General features: G+C 36.8%; 3 protein-coding genes across 6 annotated transcripts; 2 read left to right on the plus strand and 1 right to left on the minus strand.

Annotated features, from left to right (window-relative positions):
* Window positions 1-790: 790 nt before the first annotated feature.
* LOC141835854 (F-box/LRR-repeat protein 14-like) lies at window positions 791-5,559 on the plus strand. 3 transcript variants are annotated; one of them, XM_074723240.1, is made up of 5 exons: window positions 791-930; window positions 1,269-2,952; window positions 3,048-3,132; window positions 4,594-4,932; window positions 5,024-5,559. In XM_074723240.1, the coding sequence occupies exon 2, from the start codon at window positions 1,286-1,288 to the stop codon at window positions 2,696-2,698; it is 1,413 nt and encodes a 470-aa protein (XP_074579341.1). In that variant the 5' UTR covers window positions 791-930; window positions 1,269-1,285; the 3' UTR covers window positions 2,699-2,952; window positions 3,048-3,132; window positions 4,594-4,932; window positions 5,024-5,559. The 3 variants fall into 3 exon arrangements, with proteins under 3 accessions (XP_074579341.1, XP_074579344.1, XP_074579343.1); XM_074723243.1 differs by having other exon boundaries at window positions 3,058-3,132; XM_074723242.1 differs by lacking the exons at window positions 4,594-4,932; window positions 5,024-5,559 and adding an exon at window positions 3,253-4,458.
* Window positions 4,587-6,891, minus strand: LOC141835855 (homeobox protein knotted-1-like 13). Its single transcript, XM_074723244.1, has 5 exons — window positions 6,598-6,891; window positions 5,292-5,412; window positions 5,039-5,226; window positions 4,821-4,952; window positions 4,587-4,745 (listed from the first exon to the last, which is right to left on the minus strand). Exons 1-5 carry the CDS (start codon window positions 6,889-6,891, stop codon window positions 4,590-4,592), a joined length of 891 nt encoding a protein of 296 aa, XP_074579345.1. The 3' UTR covers window positions 4,587-4,589.
* Window positions 6,892-8,829: 1,938 nt separating this feature from the next.
* Window positions 8,830-19,699, plus strand: LOC141836168 (uncharacterized). 2 transcript variants are annotated; one of them, XM_074723591.1, is made up of 8 exons: window positions 8,830-9,092; window positions 9,638-9,752; window positions 12,757-12,918; window positions 15,132-15,178; window positions 18,830-18,980; window positions 19,195-19,273; window positions 19,339-19,413; window positions 19,493-19,699. In XM_074723591.1, exons 1-7 carry the CDS (start codon window positions 8,877-8,879, stop codon window positions 19,391-19,393), a joined length of 825 nt encoding a protein of 274 aa, XP_074579692.1. In that variant the 5' UTR covers window positions 8,830-8,876; the 3' UTR covers window positions 19,394-19,413; window positions 19,493-19,699. The 2 variants fall into 2 exon arrangements, with proteins under 2 accessions (XP_074579692.1, XP_074579691.1); XM_074723590.1 differs by having other exon boundaries at window positions 19,339-19,699.
* The last annotated feature ends 1,065 nt before the right edge of the window (window positions 19,700-20,764 follow it).

Genomic DNA, 20,764 nt, shown 5'->3' on the forward strand with positions numbered 1-20,764 from the left:
TCTTTTGTAGTGTGTGTCTCTTTGGAGTTCATTACGATAGAATATAATGTCTAAAATAGAAAAGATTAATAAAATTGAAATAATATCTTTTAATTGCGAGATCAATTGTGTGGAATGAAATCGCAAACGAATTAATATGCTTAATTTGTTCTTCTCTGCAATACTGAATCCTTTGATACAAAAATGGTAGAACGTTTATCACAATATAAAATTATTAGATTAAACCAAATTTCAAGAATTAAACTATAAATTGATTTCTCTTCTACAAGAAGTCAAATTCAAATTTATCTCAAGCACCTCTTGGATTTATTGTACTTCTTCATGAATTCATGCATTAATGTCTTGTTGTTTTCATATCATCCAAAACCTTATAAATATGGATGAAGTGTGAGAGTTGTAGCAACAAGAAGTCCAATACAAAAAATTCCTATTTGCTTCATAAGTCTTTTTTTTTTTGTTCTTAAATTTTTTAGTTCCTACTTTTATTCCTTCAATTACAGTGATATTGGAATAGAATATCTAAATCAATGAAATTGAGATAATATCCTCTTTTATTATGGTTAATTATAATTTTTTGATTTATCTTTTGATGATTAACCGTGAGGGATTGCTGGAACGATAAATTCCATCTTTTGCTCCTTTCAACCTAAACCGTTGGATTCGAATCGACTTGATCGGATGGTATTGAGTTCAGACACCAACGTGAGGGCGAGATATTTTGGTCGGATGCGTGAGATTTTTCCCTTCCTCATCTCGTCTCGTCTTTCTTTTCGATGTTACCGAGGCGACGCTTTCTGCTCCTATCCTGCCCTAGATAAGACCCTCCAGTTTCGCGCTCTGTTTTCTGTTCGGATTGAAACCGTGGGCATCGATTTCGCCGGGTAGCACAAACGCACTGCAAGTTTTGTGGACGTTCCACACTTTAAGAAGGTATGCTAGCAATTTTCTGTCCATTATGCAAGGAGTTGGTTGACTTCAAAAGTGATTTTGAGTAGTTTATGTATTGTTAGATTTGTACACATGCTTGTAGAGTTAGGAGTAATTGTGATTGGCGCAGTTTGATGATGATGATGATGATGATGATTCTGGGAATTTTGATTTTTCTTTGTTGAGATTTTGTTAAGTTAGAGATCCACTTTGCTGATCATTAATTCCGCTAATCCTTTGAATTTAGCACATAGAAAAACTTGATCCAAAATGGAACTAGTTAGTTAGATTGAATTCAGCTCTTCGTTGGTATGTTTCTCATGTTGCTTAACGTTATGTAGGTTTTATTTGTGTTATCATGGGCTTGGTGGTGGAAGATTTTCCGAAAGAATTGCTTGTCGATATTGTTAAGAGAATAGAAAGAACTGCCGACAGAAATTCAGTTTCTCTTGTGTGCAAGCGTCTATATGAAATTGATCGAGAACAAAGGGATTTCTTAAAGGTTGGATGCGGATTACACCCTGCAACAGAAGCACTAACTGCCCTCTGCTTGCGCTTTGCTAATATAAAGAAACTAGAAATTACCTACTTTGGCTGGATGTCTAACTCGGGCAAACAATTAGATAACCAGGGCCTTTTTGTGCTGTGTTCCAATTGCCCTTTGCTTACAGAACTCACTTTAAGTTTTTGTTCATTTATTAATGATAATGGCCTTGCATACCTATCCTCTTGCCCAAAGCTTAGATCCCTCAAGCTAAATTTTGCTCAATCAATCAGTTCTAATGGCATTCTCTCACTTGTTGTTGGTTGTAAGAATCTTTCTGCTCTTCATCTCATTCGCTGCATGAGAGTGACCAGTGTTGAGTGGCTTTCTTATCTTGGTGAGTTTGGAAAGCTTCAGGATCTTTCAATAAAATATTGCAAGGGTATTAGTGAGGATGATCTGATGAAACTTGGTCCTGGATGGAACAATCTAAGGCATTTCGAGTTCAAGATGGATGCATATTACAGGCACCCAAAAGTTTATGATAATTCATTGATAGAAAAATGTGCAAATCATCTGAGCTGTGAAAATTTGCGAGAGCTTAGCTTGGGGAACTGCATTATGCCTCCAAGCAGAGGGATTTCTTGTTTGCTATGGAGATGTGAAGCACTCATGAGGCTTAACTTGGATATGTGCATCGGGGTCAAGGACAGTGATATGATTGCATTATCTCAAAAATCAAGGAACCTACGAAGTATCTCAATTCATATCCCTTCACAGTATTTGGTGTCTATTTACCAAACCAGTTCACTGAGATTGTCTGATGAGTCTCTGACAGCACTGAGTATTGGATGTCCAATGCTACAAGTGTTCGAACTATCCTTTTCTGACGGAGAGTTCCCATCCTTATCTTGCTTTACACAGAGTGGTGTTCTTACATTAATTCAAAGTTGTCCAATCCAAGTTTTAGTACTTGACTCTGCTTGCTTCTTTAATGACATTGGGATGGAAGCCCTTTCCACTGCCCCCTACTTGCAGACATTGAAGCTTGTTAAATGCCAGGAAGTTACAGATGAGGGAATGCAATTTATTGCATGCTTTCCTTGCTTAACTACTCTTTCACTCTGCAAATGTTTAGGCATTACGGATGATGGATTTAAGCTGCTAACTGGGTTACACAAGTTGGATCTTCTGATAGTAGAGGGCTGCCCTCAGATTTCCGAGGAAGGTGTACAAAGGGCTGCCAGGGTTACTTCTTACAAACAGGATTTGTCTTGGCTTTATTAAGTTATTTCTGTCAGCATTATGTTCTTCTGTATAGCTATTCAATTGTCTGCCTTCCACCTTCCAGATGTACAATAGCATAGCCTGTGGCTTTCCTTAAAAAGTGCACATATTCTCATCATAAAGGGTCCAAGTAGCATAAGGATATGTTTATTTCAGGGAGAAGCAAGTAGATCAAGATGATGCGAAGACTACATGAATTTTCTTGTCCTATTTCAGGAGTGGATCCATTGGAGCAACTATTCTAAGGTTTGAGGGTGAGAAAGATTGCCCTTCTTGTAATTCTTACTAGTCATTTTTTTCTTGAGTATGAGCCTAAATTTTTTCATTGTATATGTGATTGATGATGAAGTGTTTTTAAGATTGCCGGAGTAAGAGAAAACGAAGTGAAAAGCAAAGTGGCAGAAGGGAGGCTATCTTGGAAGCATCCAATCAAGGTGAGGCCACTAGAATTATATTTCATTTTCTTTATACTTTGTCCTCTCTTATATAATCATAATTTGATATGCTTAAGTAGATAGACATCGTTTAAGTTTGTTTTAGCACAATTTGAACAGTTCAATGGAAAGAAGAGCATATTTTGACATACTTGGTAAGAAGAGACATGGATCAAATATTTTCATGCAAGGCTGAACTTCTATAAACTAGGTCTGTTCTGAATATTGCCATCATTTAATCAGAAAAATCTATTTGCCTTTCATTTTTTCCTTACCTTTTTGAGGTGCCCTCATAGTTACAATGTTGCTATTTTATACCCTCATCCCTCCTGAAGTATAAAATCTCTTGTTGAAATGCCCAATATTCTGTTAACGATAACGGAGAGTAAGGGGCACAGTTTGAGTTCTTGTGCTGCAACATGTGAACAAAAGGGATGGGTATGGGATGACAAGAGTAAACAGAGTTTGCAGTGATTGCCATGACTTCTTCCTCTTTCTGGTCCCCACCTTATTCATCTTCTCCAATGTTGTTGACCACAATATCACAAAAGGCTTACAAACTGAGGATTAAGATTCAAATTTGCATCCAATTTGTTAACCAATTAGGCATTAAAGTAGGGGATGACAAGAGTAAACAGAGTTTGCAGTAATCGCCATGACTTCTTCCTCTTTCTGGTCCCCACCTTATTCTTCTTCTCCAATGTTGTTGACCACAATATCACAAAAGGCTTCCAAACTGAAGGTTAAGATTCAAATTTGCATCCAATTTGTTAACCAATTAGGCATTAAAGTAGGGGATGACAAGAGTAAACAGAGTTTGCAGTAATCGCCATGACTTCTTCCTCTTTCTGATCCCCACCTTATTCTTCTTCTCCAATGCTGTTGACCACAATATCACAAAAGGCTTCCAAACTGAGGATTAAGATTCAAATTTGCATCCAATTTGTTAACCAATTAGGCATTAAAGTAGGGGATGCATCCATGAATTGTACTGATTCAATTTGTGATTATTGTTGCCATTGCTCTTGACACAACCAATCATTTAGATAAACTAAAACTTTAATTTCCTAAATTCTAGATCAGAGGATTGTACTATAAAAATCAAGAGTGTGCTCTAAATATGAGGAGTGTGTATTTTACCTATTTATATTCATATCTAAAAAAATTAAAGTATTTAAATTTATATTTCCAATAGCACAGGTTGCAAGTAGAAATAACTCAATCTGAATATGTTGCAAATTCATAATCAAACTATTGCTCAAATAGAAACTTGTACGACTTGTGAGTTCCATGCATTTTTGAGTCTTAGTTCACTTCTAGTTCCTCCAGTGAATCACTGAATGAACAGTATCAGTGCACTGCTTTACTTATACTCTTTCCTCATTACTCATCAAACTAAACCAATCGACATCATCTAGCGGTTGAAAAACTCAAATTTATGCACGCAACACTCTCAATCAGGTATCCTTTGTGTACCTTCTGCATTTGTTCTTAAGAGAAGCAGAGGAGGATGTGTTGTTCTGCCAATTCCTTTTCCTTTGGTTGATGAACCAGTTATTGATCTGCTTCAGTTCCAACCCAGTCTGTTGCACCAATCTAACCTTGTCCTCCTCCTGCGGCATCCAAACCGAACCAAACATGATCAAGATAAACAGTTCATTTGAGTAGAACAGGTGATGAATACATACTGTTGGGTAAGGCCATTTGGAGTGGGAACGCCACCATGCTTTGAGAAGACAGGTAGTGCCCCCTGGGAGCTTTCCTGCCCTTCGTTTGCGAAGAATCTCTTCTCTTATGTCGGTAAGCTTCTCTTTGTAGCCCTGAAATCAAGAATTTGATACTCTAGTGAATCAATCAAACTACCAATTCCTTAACACTTTCATGGTTATAGGTTTTGCATGCATACTTGCTTTAGTTCTTGCTTCAGCTCCTTCCTGACGTTCTCCATGAGCGAACGCTCTCTTTCGCTCGGAAGGCCGAAACCCATGTCGTCCAATCCATCTGAGCTTTCGTCAAACGCATTGATGTCACCATCTGTTTGTTCTTCCTCGTCGCCTGACATGGTTGCTCCAGTGCCTTCGCCAGGCGAGGCACCTAAAGGAATTGTGAAAACATCTAATATGCCGAGGAGAAATTGAGACAAAGGGCAATGTGATCACCTGTCAAGACCTGTAGATTCTGCTCGAGTTCCCAACACGCCATTACTGCATCCATTGCATGGACACGAACGTGCTGCTGTAGCTGCTCCTTGAAGGAAAGCAGCAGCAATAGATATTGTGTCTAGTTTGAAAGAAAGAGAAGGAATCAATATAAATAATGATATTTGAAAGCATTGACATATTTTTATAATTGACTGTCAAACATTGAAGTAACTATTTTTTTTCTTTTGAAAACATTATTGTTTAAAACCATGAAATTGTTCATCCGTTTTTAAAATATGGTCGACTCACAGTGATGAAGTTTTGCATGTGCATGAAGTTTAGAAAGAGGTGTTGGTGCAATAATAAAGTTAGTATTGTGTGATTTTATAGTGATTGGAGGTGTGAAAATAGTTTTTTACAATATACGATGGAGTTATGTCCAATCTACTTGGAGAGGAGCTTGGTCAACCAAATTAGAAATTGTGATTTGAATGAATATTTGAGTTTTTGTTTTGTTTTGTTTTTGGGCATGCAACATCTTGTGATTACTTAGGTTGTGGATTAGCTACCTAGAACTTGATGATTGTGAAGTCATGTTTTATCAATTGGCTCAACTCGAACTTTTGCATAAGCTTGAAGGTGGAACCACTTAAATATAGTCAGTTTAATGTAATTTGTGAGGAAGTAAATCGAGAAACAATTCAGGGGAATTGGATTCAATTCTTATCCATTTTAGCCACCACGATCTCACAAGTCAGTATGATCATCTGTGCGGAGGTAAATCTAGAAGTTGCAGTTGACTTCAGAGAGGATATTATTTTGATTTCGTCAAGATTCGATTTTTGTCCACTACAATAAATTTATTCAATTATAATCAATTCAATCATGCCTCATGAGTACAATGATTACTCGATTAACGATATATATAGTCATTGTTGCCCAATGATCATACTGGAGTTATGTCCAATCTGTTCACCAAATTGATTTCAAAACAGAGTTCTTCTGCGTCAATCTCTATTTCTTACTATAAAAGAAATAAAAAAATAAAAGAAAAATTAATTTGCCCAAATAATGTTGAATGGGATTCGAATGGAATAACTTCTTTTGTCGCCGTATACGCTTCCCGATTTATCCTGATGGTTGATGGGAAATTTTCATGGGATCAGATGGGTCACCTTAGGGATTGAGTTGACGGATTTATTATTTTTTTTATTATTTATCTGTTTTGAGGTCGTACGACGCACCAATTTTTTATCAATCCAATGCAAACGACTGAAGTAAGCAATAATAAAACCACCAACGATAAATTCAGATTTGAGCTAACCATGAACTGATGGAGTTCCCGAGCTCCGTACGAGGCGTAGTCCATGGCGGTGGAGACGCCAGAGTAGTTGGAGAGGACCTCGTTGGAGCGGGCGAGCTGAGCGTCGAGCGTCGGCATCTGGTCCACCGGCGTGGCGACCCGCAAGCACGCGACGTGGGCCAAGAACAGCTGCTCGAACAGCGGGTGGCCCGCTATCTCCGCCTTCAACCTCGCCGCCGCCAGGGCTGCAGCCCGCTCGCCCTCGTCGTCGTTGAAGCGTCGCGGCGGCGGCGGCGGCGGCGGGAGCTCTTGCATACTCCGTCGTCGCTCGTCGAACTTTTGGACGAACGAGTGAAATGATTGAGGAGGAATCAAAAACTCAAACCGAACGAAGATATGGAAATTGGGAGAGAAAATGACAAATCCAACATCTGATCGGGGGCCGACATCCACATTTGTTCTCTCGCTCAGATCTCTGTCTTGGCGCCTGCTTCCACAGTTCGACTGAGGTGGCAATTGAGAAGCGGCAGTGTCTGGCAGAGCGCATGCTCGCTTTAGAGCTGTAAAGACAGTGAGCTTAGGGTTGTAGGATTCGGAGTTTAGATTTAGAATTTAGAATTTAAAATTTAATTCGAATTGATCTATCATTGAGCAAAGTAAATCTAATCTAGTTCAACAGTAAGTTGTTCTAGGATTCACTGAGTTGGTTACGATGGAGTAGAATTGTAGAAATGGACAAGGATTTGAATCTCGACGAAGTTGAGATCATGCCCTCCTCTATCGTGGTCAATTACAGTTTCTCGATTTACCTCCTCACAGATGATCGTGAAACCGCTGGGTGACGGATTTTACTTTTTGCAAGAGTGTTATGACTATTGCAAGAGTGTTAACATATGAGCACCTACGAACTAAGAATAGGCTTCCCTATATGTCACGTAAAACTTACCTCTTATGCTAAGGGAAGGATGAAACACAAGACCATCTCTTCTTTAATTGATCTTGTCAATTTTAGTGCGTCCTTGATGAGGTGGAATCTGTCGCTCCTCGTGAAACCGCTGGGTGACATATTTTACTTTTTGCAAGAGTGTTATGACTATTAACATATGAGCACCTACGAACTAAGAATATACTTCCCTATATGTCACGTAAAACTTACCTCTTATGCTAAGGGAAGGATGAAACACAAGTCCATCTCTTCTTTAATTGATCTTGTCAATTTTAGTGCGTCCGTGATGAGGTGGAATCTGTCGCTCTAGCGGCTCCATACAGTCGGGCTCACGACCATTTGTGAGGAGGTAAATAGAAAAAAATGATAACCCCAGTAGCCACATCTCTGGGGGTGGTCGGTCCGGTCCCACGGAAGTTTCCCACCGACCACCAAGGTAAATCGGGAAGCGCATACGGCGGCCAATCCAGATGCGCAGCATCCTTTGATTGCGTTCCCTATTTGGAGGAAAATTCCTGCAAATACGCCGTAGCTGGGGATCGAACCGCGAGTCCCTGAGTTACAACCCGGATGTCCTACCGTTGCACCATTGCCCCGGGGACAAAATGATAATCCCAGTAGTCACATCTCTGAGGGTGGCCGGTCCGGTCCCACGGAAGTTTTCCACCGACCACCAGGGTAAATCGGGAAGCGCATACGGTGGCCAATCCAAATGCCCAGCATCCTTTGATTGCATTCCCCATTTGGAGGAAAATTCCTGCAAATACGCCGTAGCTGGGGATCGAACCGCGGGTCCCTGAGTTACAACCCGGATGTCCTACCGTTGCACCATTGCCCCAGGGACCCTTTGGAGAAATTGTAGTTGGTCGCAATAGAGGAGGTCATTGTCGAGATTCGATCCTTATCCACTTCAACAATTCTATTCTGTCGTAACCAATTCAGTTATGTCTTCGGGACGTGCATCCTTGGCTAGGGATTCGACATGAGATGAATACTATGAGATAGAAGTTACAAGTCTTCAAGAGGGAGATTAGAGGTTCGAGATATATTATAAGGATGAGCTGATATATTTGTTTCGATAGCTGAATACTTAATTGTACATTATTGGTTGATTCTTATAGAATTTACCTTAATTATTAAATAAATAAAAAAATAAAATCTTTATATTCAAATTTTAAATTACTGTAAAACCTGGGGTGGTAAATATAACGACCAAAAATTGAGGAGCGAAATGAAAAGTGTAAACGCAATGAAATTCTCTCTAAATTCCTAAGCAGAAAAAAGTTGCCTGCGTTTTGGTGATCGGAGTCGGTGCTGCCCTTCCAAGTCTTCCGCCCTCTGCTGCTTCGATCTAATGGCGTCGAAGAAAGGATTAGAAGATTTCGATGCAGTCTTCGGGGAAGCCACGCCGGAGCGCGATGCGGAGACGTCTGCTTCGGCTGCCGCTGCGGACCGCCCTTTCCTCTTCTACGCTCACTCCCTCGATCCCTCATGCCTCGAGGTCGTCGCCACCGACTTCCACTCCCACACCTTCGCCCGCTTGTTCACTGTACACGACCTCGAGGACCTCGTAAGAATCGCATCTTGGTTGAGTTCTGTTTTATCTACTGTGTACACTATTCGAGCTCTCACGAATAGTTTTATATGTTCTTCAGTTCTTATTGCACATCCAATTTTAACAGGTAAATTGTTACTGTTTAATCCGATGTGCTATTTGTATATGCATCTGTCTCCGTGTGACTGTAGCTTCTAATCTGCAACTAATGTTTGTCATGGATGCATCTCTGAAAAGTCTCTAGCTGTCCGTTGATCAGTGGGCTCTTATTTTTATTGAAGGATCACATGGTTCATTACATGAGTCTTCTAGATCAAAGAAAACATAAATTTTCTCGATTTATCCTTTTAAAGTTAGAACGCCTTATTTATTTGGTTAAATTAACTAGTTGGCACATGTTTAGGAGCGGTATAGGGTTATTCTGTTTTATGAAAATCCTTTTTGATCACATGTTTTGTCCAACAAGATAAGCATGTAGCCTTTGTTTTTTTTTCCTTTGAGTTCTTTTGCACTATGTTCATGGTTGTTTTTAGTAAAGCTCATATATTCTTATTTGCCAGAGAGACTGCATTGGGATTGGTGGCTCATGGTCTGAATTTATTGATTACCTCAATTCTTCTTTGTCTTGCGGAAATGTAAAGCTTATTTTGGATTCTTCACATAACAGAGACTCTGGTGAATTTTTCTACCTCTCACAATTATTGTTGTGTATAAATTCCACATTTTGGTGTGATATTTCGCTACATAAATCTATTGTAAATCTGTAGAAAGTATCATTTGAGAGCTAAGCATAAATTTGTGCCCCTTGTTATATTTCAATTGCCTTTTACAAAAGTCAATTACATTGCTACCACTTAATGTGCAACATTTGTTATTTGTATCTCTTTACCATAGCTATAAATTTGAAAAATATGTTCTTCCCATCTAAAATACTTGGATTATAGATGTCAACCTGATATTTTTTAATAGCTTCAATATCCCTTCATATTTTAAGCTTGTTTATCTCCAAACAAACAAAAAAAAAAAACAATACTTGTTATAGTAGATGTTCTTCTAGGGTTAATTTTACATATATCGACGAATAAATTGGTTTCAAGTTTTGTGTTATGGGTGACACAGTTGAATGTGTAAATAATTAAAAATCAATAATGATCAACACTAGCAATCTCTTTTGTTGCCCATGCCGATCATGCTAATGGGTATTGTACTGCTGACACTTGGCCCGCTTCAGCATGTGTCAAGACAAATTCAAGTTATCTTCATTATTTATGTATAACTTTTTTCTAAAATTCTAATTTAATTGATTATCTACTTGCTAGTTTAATAAGTTATAAATATAAAACTTATATGAATCTTTGCAAGCGAGAGGACTCAAAGCTATTTCTCCTCTATGACACCTTTAAATAGCTTTACAAATTTTAACACTTCTGCCGATGAAGGAGCTTCTTCAAGCTTTGCAATGACATGGTATAGCTTCGCAAGGACTGCAACAACTCGCCAAATAGCTCCACAAGGATTGCACAACTAATGATACAACTTTAGTATTTTCATAATCTTGTAAACAACTTTGTGAAGCTCACATGAACAATTTTGGAAGTGTCGAAATTTTGAATAACTTTTGTCGATTGAGGAAGAAGCTAGAAAATAGCTCCTTTAGGAATGTAGTTGCTTCTTCTTCTCTCTGCCTTTGATTTGCCATCAGCCCCATGTGTTGGCACTCTTACACAATGCCAAAATCATCTTGCTATGGTCGAAACTCCGAATTTTCAACCTTGGGAATAGACACTATAAATGGAGATATGTTGACTTCTCACTTGGACACCATAAACCTATCTCCAAGTCTTATTTGTTCTAACTATTTGAGGATCTTTTCTCTCCATTAAATTCTATACAAGATGTTCATGTTGTATCACTAGTAATATTCAAATTATTTAATTTTTTTATTGTGTTAACTAGTTTTTTATATGGTCTCCCTTTACCCTTTACACCATTCATTCTACAATTCAACTCTTCTAACTATATAATCTATTTGTCACCTTTGAACATGGTTGCCCCATGCCATTTTTTTTTCATTTTATCATTTAATCAAGCTACACCTAATATCTATTAGATGTTAGCATTCTTCCCCTCTAGTTACCTTATGCATCCATCTTGATATTCTCATCGCTGCTATATTATAATAATAATTATATTATTATTTGCACATGGTATTTCCTAATTGTCCATGACTAATATATAAAGTATGATAGAAGTATCATAGTTTTATAAAAAATTTCTTTTAGTGCACATGATAATTGCAGAAGCCTAAAAAGTTCCTTAAAATTTCTGTCCATTTTTTATCCTATTATACGATATCTTCATCCATCAATATGTTCTTGTTGCTGAATAATAAATTCACTATATCTATAGCTGTTATTTACAAGAATTTTGTGGCCTCTCATCTTAATTTTTCTTGATTCTTGTCTTATTACCAAAACTATATTTCATATATTTAGTTTTGATATCTATTTAACTTGATATCTATAGTTCTAACTGTGCCAAAAAACATAAATATGTAAATATAAAATTTTTGTTCAATTTACTATAGATGAGAATGGTGCATTTGTATATGTGAGATTACTATAAAAGAAAATTTAAAAATATTATTATTCAAGACAATTATGTTAGTTCTAATCGATGATAAATTGAATAGGTTAAAGACTTTTGAACATATTCAAAAATGACAAATAGAATTTATAGTTAACCAAGATGATGGATTGTTGAAGGTGTGAGGATTAGAGAAACCAAAGAAAACTTATGGAGATCTATATATTGTTAGTAATATAACTTCGCATATAGTCTAAGGGAGGGATAAAGGGATAAAATCCATGCATGGCACCCTAAATAGTTGGGACTAACACATGTGTTGAAGTTGATTTTTTTCCTATTTTAGTTTTCAAGTAAATATGTCTTTTAAATTGTTCTAGACAGTGATATGGTGAATCAACATTAAAATATAGGAAAACAAGAGTGATTTCGGCCAATAGTGCACCTAGCAATTTCAGCTGGATGTCTGTGTTATGACAATATGTCTCTGAATACTTGAATTTGAAGTGAAGGCTAAGACAGCAAATGCATCTGAAATAAGATTGTAGAAAATTCCATTTATTCTATATATGCAAAGTTCACATGAGTATCTTTCCCCCCTCTAGGCACTTTAATCAATGTTGTGCTAATTTCTAATAATGGGGATACCATCAGGAATAGGAGCAGAGGAGAAATTTCTGTTCTATCCTCACAGTATGAAGTGGTAACCAAAAGTTAGATCTTCAGCAGTTCAACTTGTTTATTGCATAGCACATGAATCATCCATTTGCATCATACTATGTTGGTGGTCATTATTTCAACAATGGCAGTAATGTCTTCTAATGGCAAAACGTATCATATCCTGACAATAAAAATTCCTTAGTGTAGTACCTTGCTTGGAAGCATAACATGAAGATTTAGCCGCTAAGCTATTGTTGGGTCAAGCAAACTTAGAATACTTTGATTTCATTTTTTTCATCTTTCTTTCTCAAAAGGCATAATAATAGTGAACAATATTTCATCTTTTTTATTCTAGACCTTAGTAAATCCTTTCTTGCAAGATGATGCCTTTTAGACTGCAGTGCATGTCATTAACAAACTTATGATGATTCAGGGACCGATCGTGCAAACATGATAGCTTTCAAGTCAAAAGGATTGCCTCGCATATCTTTATCTCTCAGCAAAATCTCAAATGATCAAGCTATCGATGCAATAGCAAAATTGTCTCTATCACTTTTCAATGCATTCAAGAAAAAACAGAGTGATGCCCTAAAAGGTGTATTCTCTTTCAACAATTTCAGCATAAACTTTCCTATCATATAGTTCTTTCGTAACTTTTTTAACTTGCATATTCTTCTACAAAGATATTAATTTATCCATTATTAAACTAATAGTGTGATTCTTTTCTTTGTTAACAAATTTTACGTGTTTTTTTGTCTTCTATATAATCTGCTTTATTTTTAATATTTTAGTGTTTTGGTCACTTAATTTTTGTATATTTTCTTGTTTGGAAGTTCATCCTTTATTCTTTAGTTCTGATGCTATTTTTGTAATGGTTGTAGTCTTTGAGGTTGACTTTACTAATAATGTAAACTTCCACCTGTTTCGTCATCTAAGAATTTCCTCTTTTGAATATTCTTTGTTAGCACACTTAGCAGAATGCAGACTGGATTTGTTTTTTCCCCTTGCACTGGTGTTCATCTGCACTACTTGCATAACATGGCATTTTGCAGTGGCTTTTCAAGGTGTGAGATTTTATTAGAAACTTGCTCACACACATGAATAGGTAAGTGAAAATTTGTTTGAATTCTAGAAGAAATTATCAAAGAAACAACTAATTTTTAGTGAACTATTTAATTTAGGTATCAGACACTGATGAATTGAAATGTGTGAAGAAGTAAGCTCACAAAAGTTTCTTTTTGAGTGTGATTCTTGTTGATATAACTCAAGATGGCAATCTCAAATACGACCCTGTAACACAATCCAACCTGACCTTGAACATGATTAATAGATATAAAATATGGAAGTGACATGCGACAATCTGAACACATAAATGGGCGGATACAAATTGTCCCATTTATAAAATAATTCATTTAAAAAATATTAATAACTTTTATGCTATATAACTCAAATTCTTTTGAGAGGTTAGTTAATCTTACACTTTATGAACTTATTTTCTATTACATATATAATCATTTTGTATTAACTTATATAATTTTTTATGATCCAAATGACATTACCCGTTTATGACACAATTAACTTGACAAGCCATGAATTACCACCCCTATATATATGCAATGTGTTTGTTTAAATCTCATGGCAGTCCGATAGATTGATGCTGAGTATTGATGACGATATAAGCATGATCACCAAAGAGAATAGGACAAGTTCTATCAAAGAGGTAGCCATTTATTCAAAGCACATGTACCATTTGAGAACTCACTATACACTTAGAGCACTAAAGGCATCATGTTAACTCATAAGATTGGTAGATTCTGTGATTCCTTGATAAAAATAATTTTGTAAAATTCCACAGATAAGCCATTTTGTATAGCATTGCGATATCTTACCCAAACTTTGTAGCTGGTAATTAGCAAACAGGAAATATATTACCCAATCAGTACAATTAACAACTATCCTTTGATGCATTCCCCTCCACAATATTGAACTGAAAGATGATTCTGATGATCAATGCGTTTAATATATAGGTACAGGTTGTATAGAAATCGTCAGGGGATTATACAGAGTGAATTCCAGATTTATTTATTTTTGCTTGAATTTGTAGGAATGTGTTGGATGCTAGGTTGCAGATCTCATCTTCAATAATCTACCCATCATCAGTTGCTCTAAGTAGATCTTGATCTGATACAAGAGACCATCTTTGTGTAAGCATAGACCAAAAAATCAAAATTTGGACAGTTGTAGATCTACGAGTATTTGGTGATATGGTTATTAGTGTAGTAAATGTTAAGAGAATCACAACTTCTTAGGCTCCTCTGCCACCTCCTGCACTAGAAACTCAATATCTATATTGTTTGGGTTAGTCTCCTTTGTGTTGCTAACAAACTGGCTTGCATTGGCCAAGCTAATTGCAGTTAACAAGCCCAAGTAAATACAACAATGACAAGAACAACAATGCATCTCAATCATTTAAGAACGGCTATATGGATCATATTCTGCTTTGAACTTTATGCAATGGCTATATCGCTGTTTAGATCAAATTTTGTTAAGTTTCCTTGGATTTCTTTCCCATTCAGAAGTGGTATGTCAATGCCAGTTGCATATTGTAAATATTTTAAATGATCTTTGTTGCGGAAATTGGAAGTATTATACTAAGTGGATTTGTTTAGAGCAGATTTTTTTTTATTTCATTGATTTGATGTTATATACGAACATCCATTGAAAGTGCAGAGATTCTGCTTAATTTCACTCTGTGCATTTGTTTTTTTATTCCATAATAATCTTCTGATACTCTCTTTTCTATTCTAGAGCAAGAACACATTTCATGGTTAATGGGATCCCTAGCTTCTGAGAGGGTAGGCCACCTGTTAGAATTTGTTTACTTGCAGAGATTTTATTTTATTTTTGACTAATGTGTGTAGAATTCCTTTATAAGCAGTTCAGCACTCCACTACTTTCAGTTATAGAGTTGCTACCGACTGAATAATCTACAGGTTCATGGACTTGCCTATGTTCTTAGGTTGTAGGATTAGAGATCTCTAGTATTTGGTGAGGAGTTAATACTTTTTTTTATCAATCTTCAAACTAACACCATTATTTTCTGGTATATTTTGATTAGTATTATCTTTTTACCTTGTTATTTGCCAATTTGTTGAATCTATGGGGTGCATGATATTTTTTTCTTTGTTCCATACTAAAGATCTTCATCTTGGGCTCCATGAGGTCCTTTGTTGTATGCTTCAAAGTTTTTCCTATTAATGTTTTTATCTGTTTTACCAAGGGGGATTAAGATTCCATATCTTATATACATTTCCATCCTAGTGTAGCATGTATACCCACTTTGCCATATTTGGTGAGTCTTGACATTGGATACTTATCCATGTTGGCTAACAACATAGGCATTTGTGAAATGTAATTTAAGAGGATATAATCACCGTCTCTTGCACTCTTTGACAAGGGTGATGAGGCTGCAGGAGTGGCAACACCGTGGAGGATATATTCTTTGATTGTTTTACTTTACTCTGTTGCTATGTTCCTGCCATAGGTTGGTCTGAAATCCAAATGCCACGGTTGAGCTTGCCTCCTAATAGCATTCTATAAGCCCATGTTGCTCTTGAGGCTAAACCTGATTTTCCTTAGCATTCTATTGTTGCTCTTCAATTATTTGTTTTTTTAATGCATAGTTCAGTTGACACCAAAGAGTTGCCAGACTGTTGATAAGCATGACTCCACTACATGACCATTTGATTAGAAAAGCTTTTGCTATTGTTTCAGTGGGTGAATACCTAAATACAGTCCAAAGTCCAACCTCTGGATTTGTTTCAAGTCAGTTTTTACATTTCAATTTTTATAAACAAAATTAAAAAACATTTTAAAGTATAGCCCTTTCTACTTGACAGTAACCATTAAACTTAATTGACTTGGTCGTAAAATAATTTTTCTATGATTTCCTACTGAAAAATATAATGTAATAATAAATGTTTCGGTTGTACTCCTTGGATTTCATCCTGGAGCTGAAAAGAAGAGGCATTGAATTACTTCCAATTAAACTTTTTGGAATATTGGGAAAAAATGATATTCTAGTACATGTCTGCTAATTAGCTTTTCTAACCTCAAGTTGGTTAGATATAATATATTCGGAAGTTCATGTATCATATCAATACAAAATATGAAGTTGACTGATCTTAAAACGACTCTTATGGTATGTTTGATTTATAGGAATAGCTATTCTATCTCCTCCTATGAATTTTCATGGAATAAATAACCCTATATATTTGGTTGCAAAAATGACTTTAAATATATATTTGCATGTAATAGTTTTAACCATTAACAAGCAATCTCAATGTGGGAGGTTTTTTTCAAATTCATAAGAAATAACTATTCCTTGTTCTATTTCATCCTTATCTCTTCTATACATTTGGTTTAACTATTCCTTGTTCTATTTCATCCTTGTCTCTTCCATACATTTGGTTTGCTCGATTGGATTGATTGAGTCGGATGTGTAAAATGGGTTGGTTGGGTCGAGCAATCCAAAGAGATTATTTAGATTGGATGGATGGATCAAACTAGTAGGGTAGGTTAGAGAGATTGGTTGGGCTGACTAATTCAAGCTAGAAGAATTTGCTAGTCAAGTCGAGCCGAAGGAAGTTAAGTTAGACGTGTTAGATAGGACTAAATAGGCCGAATGGGCCAAGAGAGTTGGTCAATCAAGCCAGGTCGATTAGGCAGGCCAAATGTGTTAGGTCAACATAGTGTGTTGGTGGGGTGGAGTTGACCAATTGCATTAAACGGGAGTGTTGGGTACATGTCATGTCAAGCACAACAATATGATTTATCACAAAATGTGTTGCACACAACCTGACATTAGTAAGGGGTGCCTGACATGAGTCTGGCTCTTTGACTAGGCCTTGAGTGGCTTGGTCCCAAGATCACCGAGCTTATTTTAAAAAATGACATGATAAAAAATAAAAAATATTAAAAATCAAAAAAGGAAAAAATTAGATAAATATAAAAAAATCAAAATTAGTTTTGTTTTTAATTTTTAGGTTGGACTCAACACACGAGTTTTGCTCAGCCTAGGTCCATGTTATGTTCGGCATAGCTTCTCGTGGGACGAACCTCCCTTGCCCAGCTCGACTCGTGAACTAAGCTAGGATTGACACAACACAATCCATTTCTTCATGGTCCATGCCGAGCATAATCAGTTCCTTCACGGGTCATGTCGGACACAACTTAAACTAGGTCAGGTTGGGATAGGTCATGGGCGACTCAATCTAATTTTCACCTTTTGGTGGCTAGGAAGGATAGACCCACTAATCGAACCAAGCAAATTTGTGGAGTTGGTAGTGACCATCTGGTTAGTTGGTCAGTCTCTCTGTATATATTACCAAACTAATGCTATTCGTCTATTAGATCAATTTGTCAGGCCCAACCAACCCAACTTCTATGTCCAACCCTAGCACCCTGTTTATCATTTAGACTGAACCAACTAGTCTAATGGATGCTACCGGATTCACTAGTTTGCTTGGCTTGATTTTATATATATATATATATATTGCTATGTTGCACGACAACCCCGTGCGCGACCCGTGCGCAACTCCTTGACCCACTGCTGCTGCCGCCACCCTCGCTGCGTCATCTGATCGCCGCTGGCCGCTGCGATCGATGCGCCACTCGTCGATGCGCCACTCGTCGGCGCTTCGGCCGGCGCCGGATTCCGGCCGGATAGTGGCCGGAATCCGACGAATTTGGCTGGAAACAGCCGCCCCCACTGTGCGCCCACTGTCGACGGCGATTGGGCCGGATTTCGGCCTGATCGCCATCGACAGTGGCCGCGCCGTTTCCGACCAAATCACAGCCAGATTCCGGCCAAATTGTGGCCGGATTCCGGCCAAATCACGGCCGGAAACGGCGTTGCCACTGTCGACCATGTTTCCGGCCGAATTCCGTCGGATTCCGACCACTATTCGGTCGGAATCCGTTGCCTGACGGAGTGCCAGCGAGCGGCGCGTCGATTGCGCCAGAGGCGGTGGCCGAACGGCGCGGCGACAACTGCGGTGGGTCGCGGGTGTCGCGCACGGATTGCGGATTCCTCGTCGCGCAGCGTAGCATCTCTCTCTCTCTCTCTCTCTCTCTATATATATATATATATATATATATATATATACTATACCATTATACTTTGGACTATTTAGTTCCACTGATAAATCTGATAAGGGATTGGTCAGAATGCTATTTTTCAATTCATTATTGTAGCATGTGTTAGCTCATGCAAATCATGTTGACGTTCATTTTTGGACGTGTATTAGCTGGCTGTTACATGTGTATATGTTTTGATTCTAAATGTTTGAAGTTTCACATTTCAAGTGTAAATCGGGCTTGTCTTGCTCTTTCAATTTTACAACTTGAAAGTATAAAAATTTAAAACACAATCAAAGTGTTGTTTATTGTTTTAGGAAATTAAAACTGTTCATTCTATAATAGCCATGTTTTTCTATGTTAATCAGGAAAGGAGCAATAATCTGCAAAAACAGCTTGAATCCCTTTCATTTCTGAGCAAACGGAAGGCACCTAAGCTGAAGTCATCCGATGTTCTACCCAATTCTGAAACCATCAACCCTGAAACAACATCAAATTCTGGATTGCAACAACCGTTGGGTAATACACCATTGTATACTGCATTTGTTTCCTTGATTATTATTCTTGAGAGTCCTAAATTACTCGAGCACACTGGAGGAATCTAATTTTTTTTCCTTCTTTGGTACAAGATAAATGTAGGATCACAAATATTTTGTAGGCGGTCTAATGGCTATAAGAACACAGTTCATACTCTCTTTTAAGCAACTTTTAGCTGATGTGAGTTTTGCTGCAGAGATTACTGCTATCAGAGGCCCTGAAGATATCAAAACTAATCACCGAGGTGTTCCACGGGGTGCTCCTGTGCCTCACAGGTAAGGTTTTCCTTTCTTTATGATTCTTTCTGTTATGATATCTTCATGATATATTGCTTCTTCAGGTCGAGAGTTAGAGGTGCTTCATTGCAAACTAGCAAGGATGATGCTGATGACTAGCACATAGACGTCACAGAAAGGTTGTTTACTGACTCATGAATCCTCACGTCGTAGCTAAGTCGATTGCTTGACCAATTGTAGCATTGTTTTCTTGGACAGACTTGAATTGAATGCAATGCTGAATCATATACCCATGGGCGGATTTAGAAAGAGCTTAGTCGAGGCAATCCTATCCACTAAGCTTAGAGATGCAATTAAAATAGGTTCTTTTCTGATTGATTTTTTGATATCTTGTAAGAGGAAATGTTAACGATATGCACATAGGAAATTGATGAAGCAGAATGTCCAGTAACACTTCATTCTTCAGTCAATTACGCTATCGGTAAGATATATTTCTGGTTTGTCTTATGGATTTGCTTCTGTCATACTTGACCTGTCGATTATTATTTCGTTGCATACACGTGGATCCTCGTGATTTATTTAGAGAATTTGAGGTAGCAAGGATTGCTCGTGAAGTTTCAATTGGAAGAAGCTGTGGATGATTCAGACTGGTTCGATTGGGTGGTTACGGTATGATAATTTTCTCCCTCCTAATTAATATGTTTACTGCTTCAAATTAATTTTATTTTAAAATATTTTATTAACTTTTTAGTGGTCCAAAAACAAATTAAAGGTATAAATGAATCCTTCAGTGCACTACAAATACATTCTTATCGTAATTAATGGAAGACAATAAATGCAATAAATGTAATGTGACAATGTGATATTATAGGAATACCATAAATGCAATGTGGTCTCATAAGAAAAGGATTAAGAATTGTTTTAGTTTTATTTTTTCTAAGGAGAAAATTCAAGTTTTCTTAATGAGCTTCTTGAGAATGTCTCAAAGAGAGAGAACTATTGAAAAGAACTATTGAAAATAAAAAATAATAATTTTTAAAAGAATAAATACGTTAAAATAGGAACTAATTTTCACTAGCAAAAGTGAATTTATCATCTAAACATAGAAATAATTTTTTTAAAAAAAAAAATCTCAATCTTTTCTTTTATTTTCATAAAAGCTTTGAAAGCTTAATAATTACAACCACTTATTGAGACTCGATTACTCTTTCAATATCATATCTTAGGGAATATCTTTTTAGATATTGAATGTATTTTAATATTAAAAAGTTGGGGATTATATTACCCTCTATTGAAAGAAAATAAATTAAGGCAAATAATATTGGAGGGGAAAAATTGTGGAAATGGTATGATGAAATGAGAAATATACATTAAAAAAAAAAACTTAAAGCTTAGAGCTGATGTGATATATTACCTATAATACTTAGATTCTGTTCTATCAGTATGCTTAATGTTCGATAATTATTCCATAATAAAAAGGGATAATGAACTTTGACCTTTCGACTAATTAAATAATAATCAAATAATTTT

The sequence above is a fragment of the Curcuma longa genome, chromosome 10 (assembly GCF_044706935.1).
Source record: "Curcuma longa cultivar G26 ecotype Majalengka, Jawa Barat chromosome 10, ITB_CL_G26_1.1, whole genome shotgun sequence".
Classification (NCBI taxonomy): domain Eukaryota; kingdom Viridiplantae; phylum Streptophyta; class Magnoliopsida; order Zingiberales; family Zingiberaceae; genus Curcuma; species Curcuma longa.

Coding starts and splice junctions, on each gene's coding strand:
- LOC141835854 (XM_074723240.1), top strand. CDS start 1,286: ATGGGCTTGGTGGTGGAAGATTTTCCGAAAGAATTGCTTGTCGATATT.
- LOC141835855 (XM_074723244.1), bottom strand. CDS start 6,891: ATGCAAGAGCTCCCGCCGCCGCCGCCGCCGCCGCGACGCTTCAACGAC. Junction 5,413..6,597: donor GGGAACTCCATCAGTTCATG/GTTAGCTCAAAT, acceptor CTTTCAAACTAG/ACACAATATCTATTGCTGCT. Junction 4,953..5,038: donor TGAAGCAAGAACTAAAGCAA/GTATGCATGCAA, acceptor TCTTGATTTCAG/GGCTACAAAGAGAAGCTTAC.
- LOC141836168 (XM_074723590.1), top strand. CDS start 8,877: ATGGCGTCGAAGAAAGGATTAGAAGATTTCGATGCAGTCTTCGGGGAA. Junction 9,753..12,756: donor TTCACATAACAGAGACTCTG/GTGAATTTTTCT, acceptor ATGATGATTCAG/GGACCGATCGTGCAAACATG. Junction 18,981..19,194: donor TGGATTGCAACAACCGTTGG/GTAATACACCAT, acceptor GTTTTGCTGCAG/AGATTACTGCTATCAGAGGC.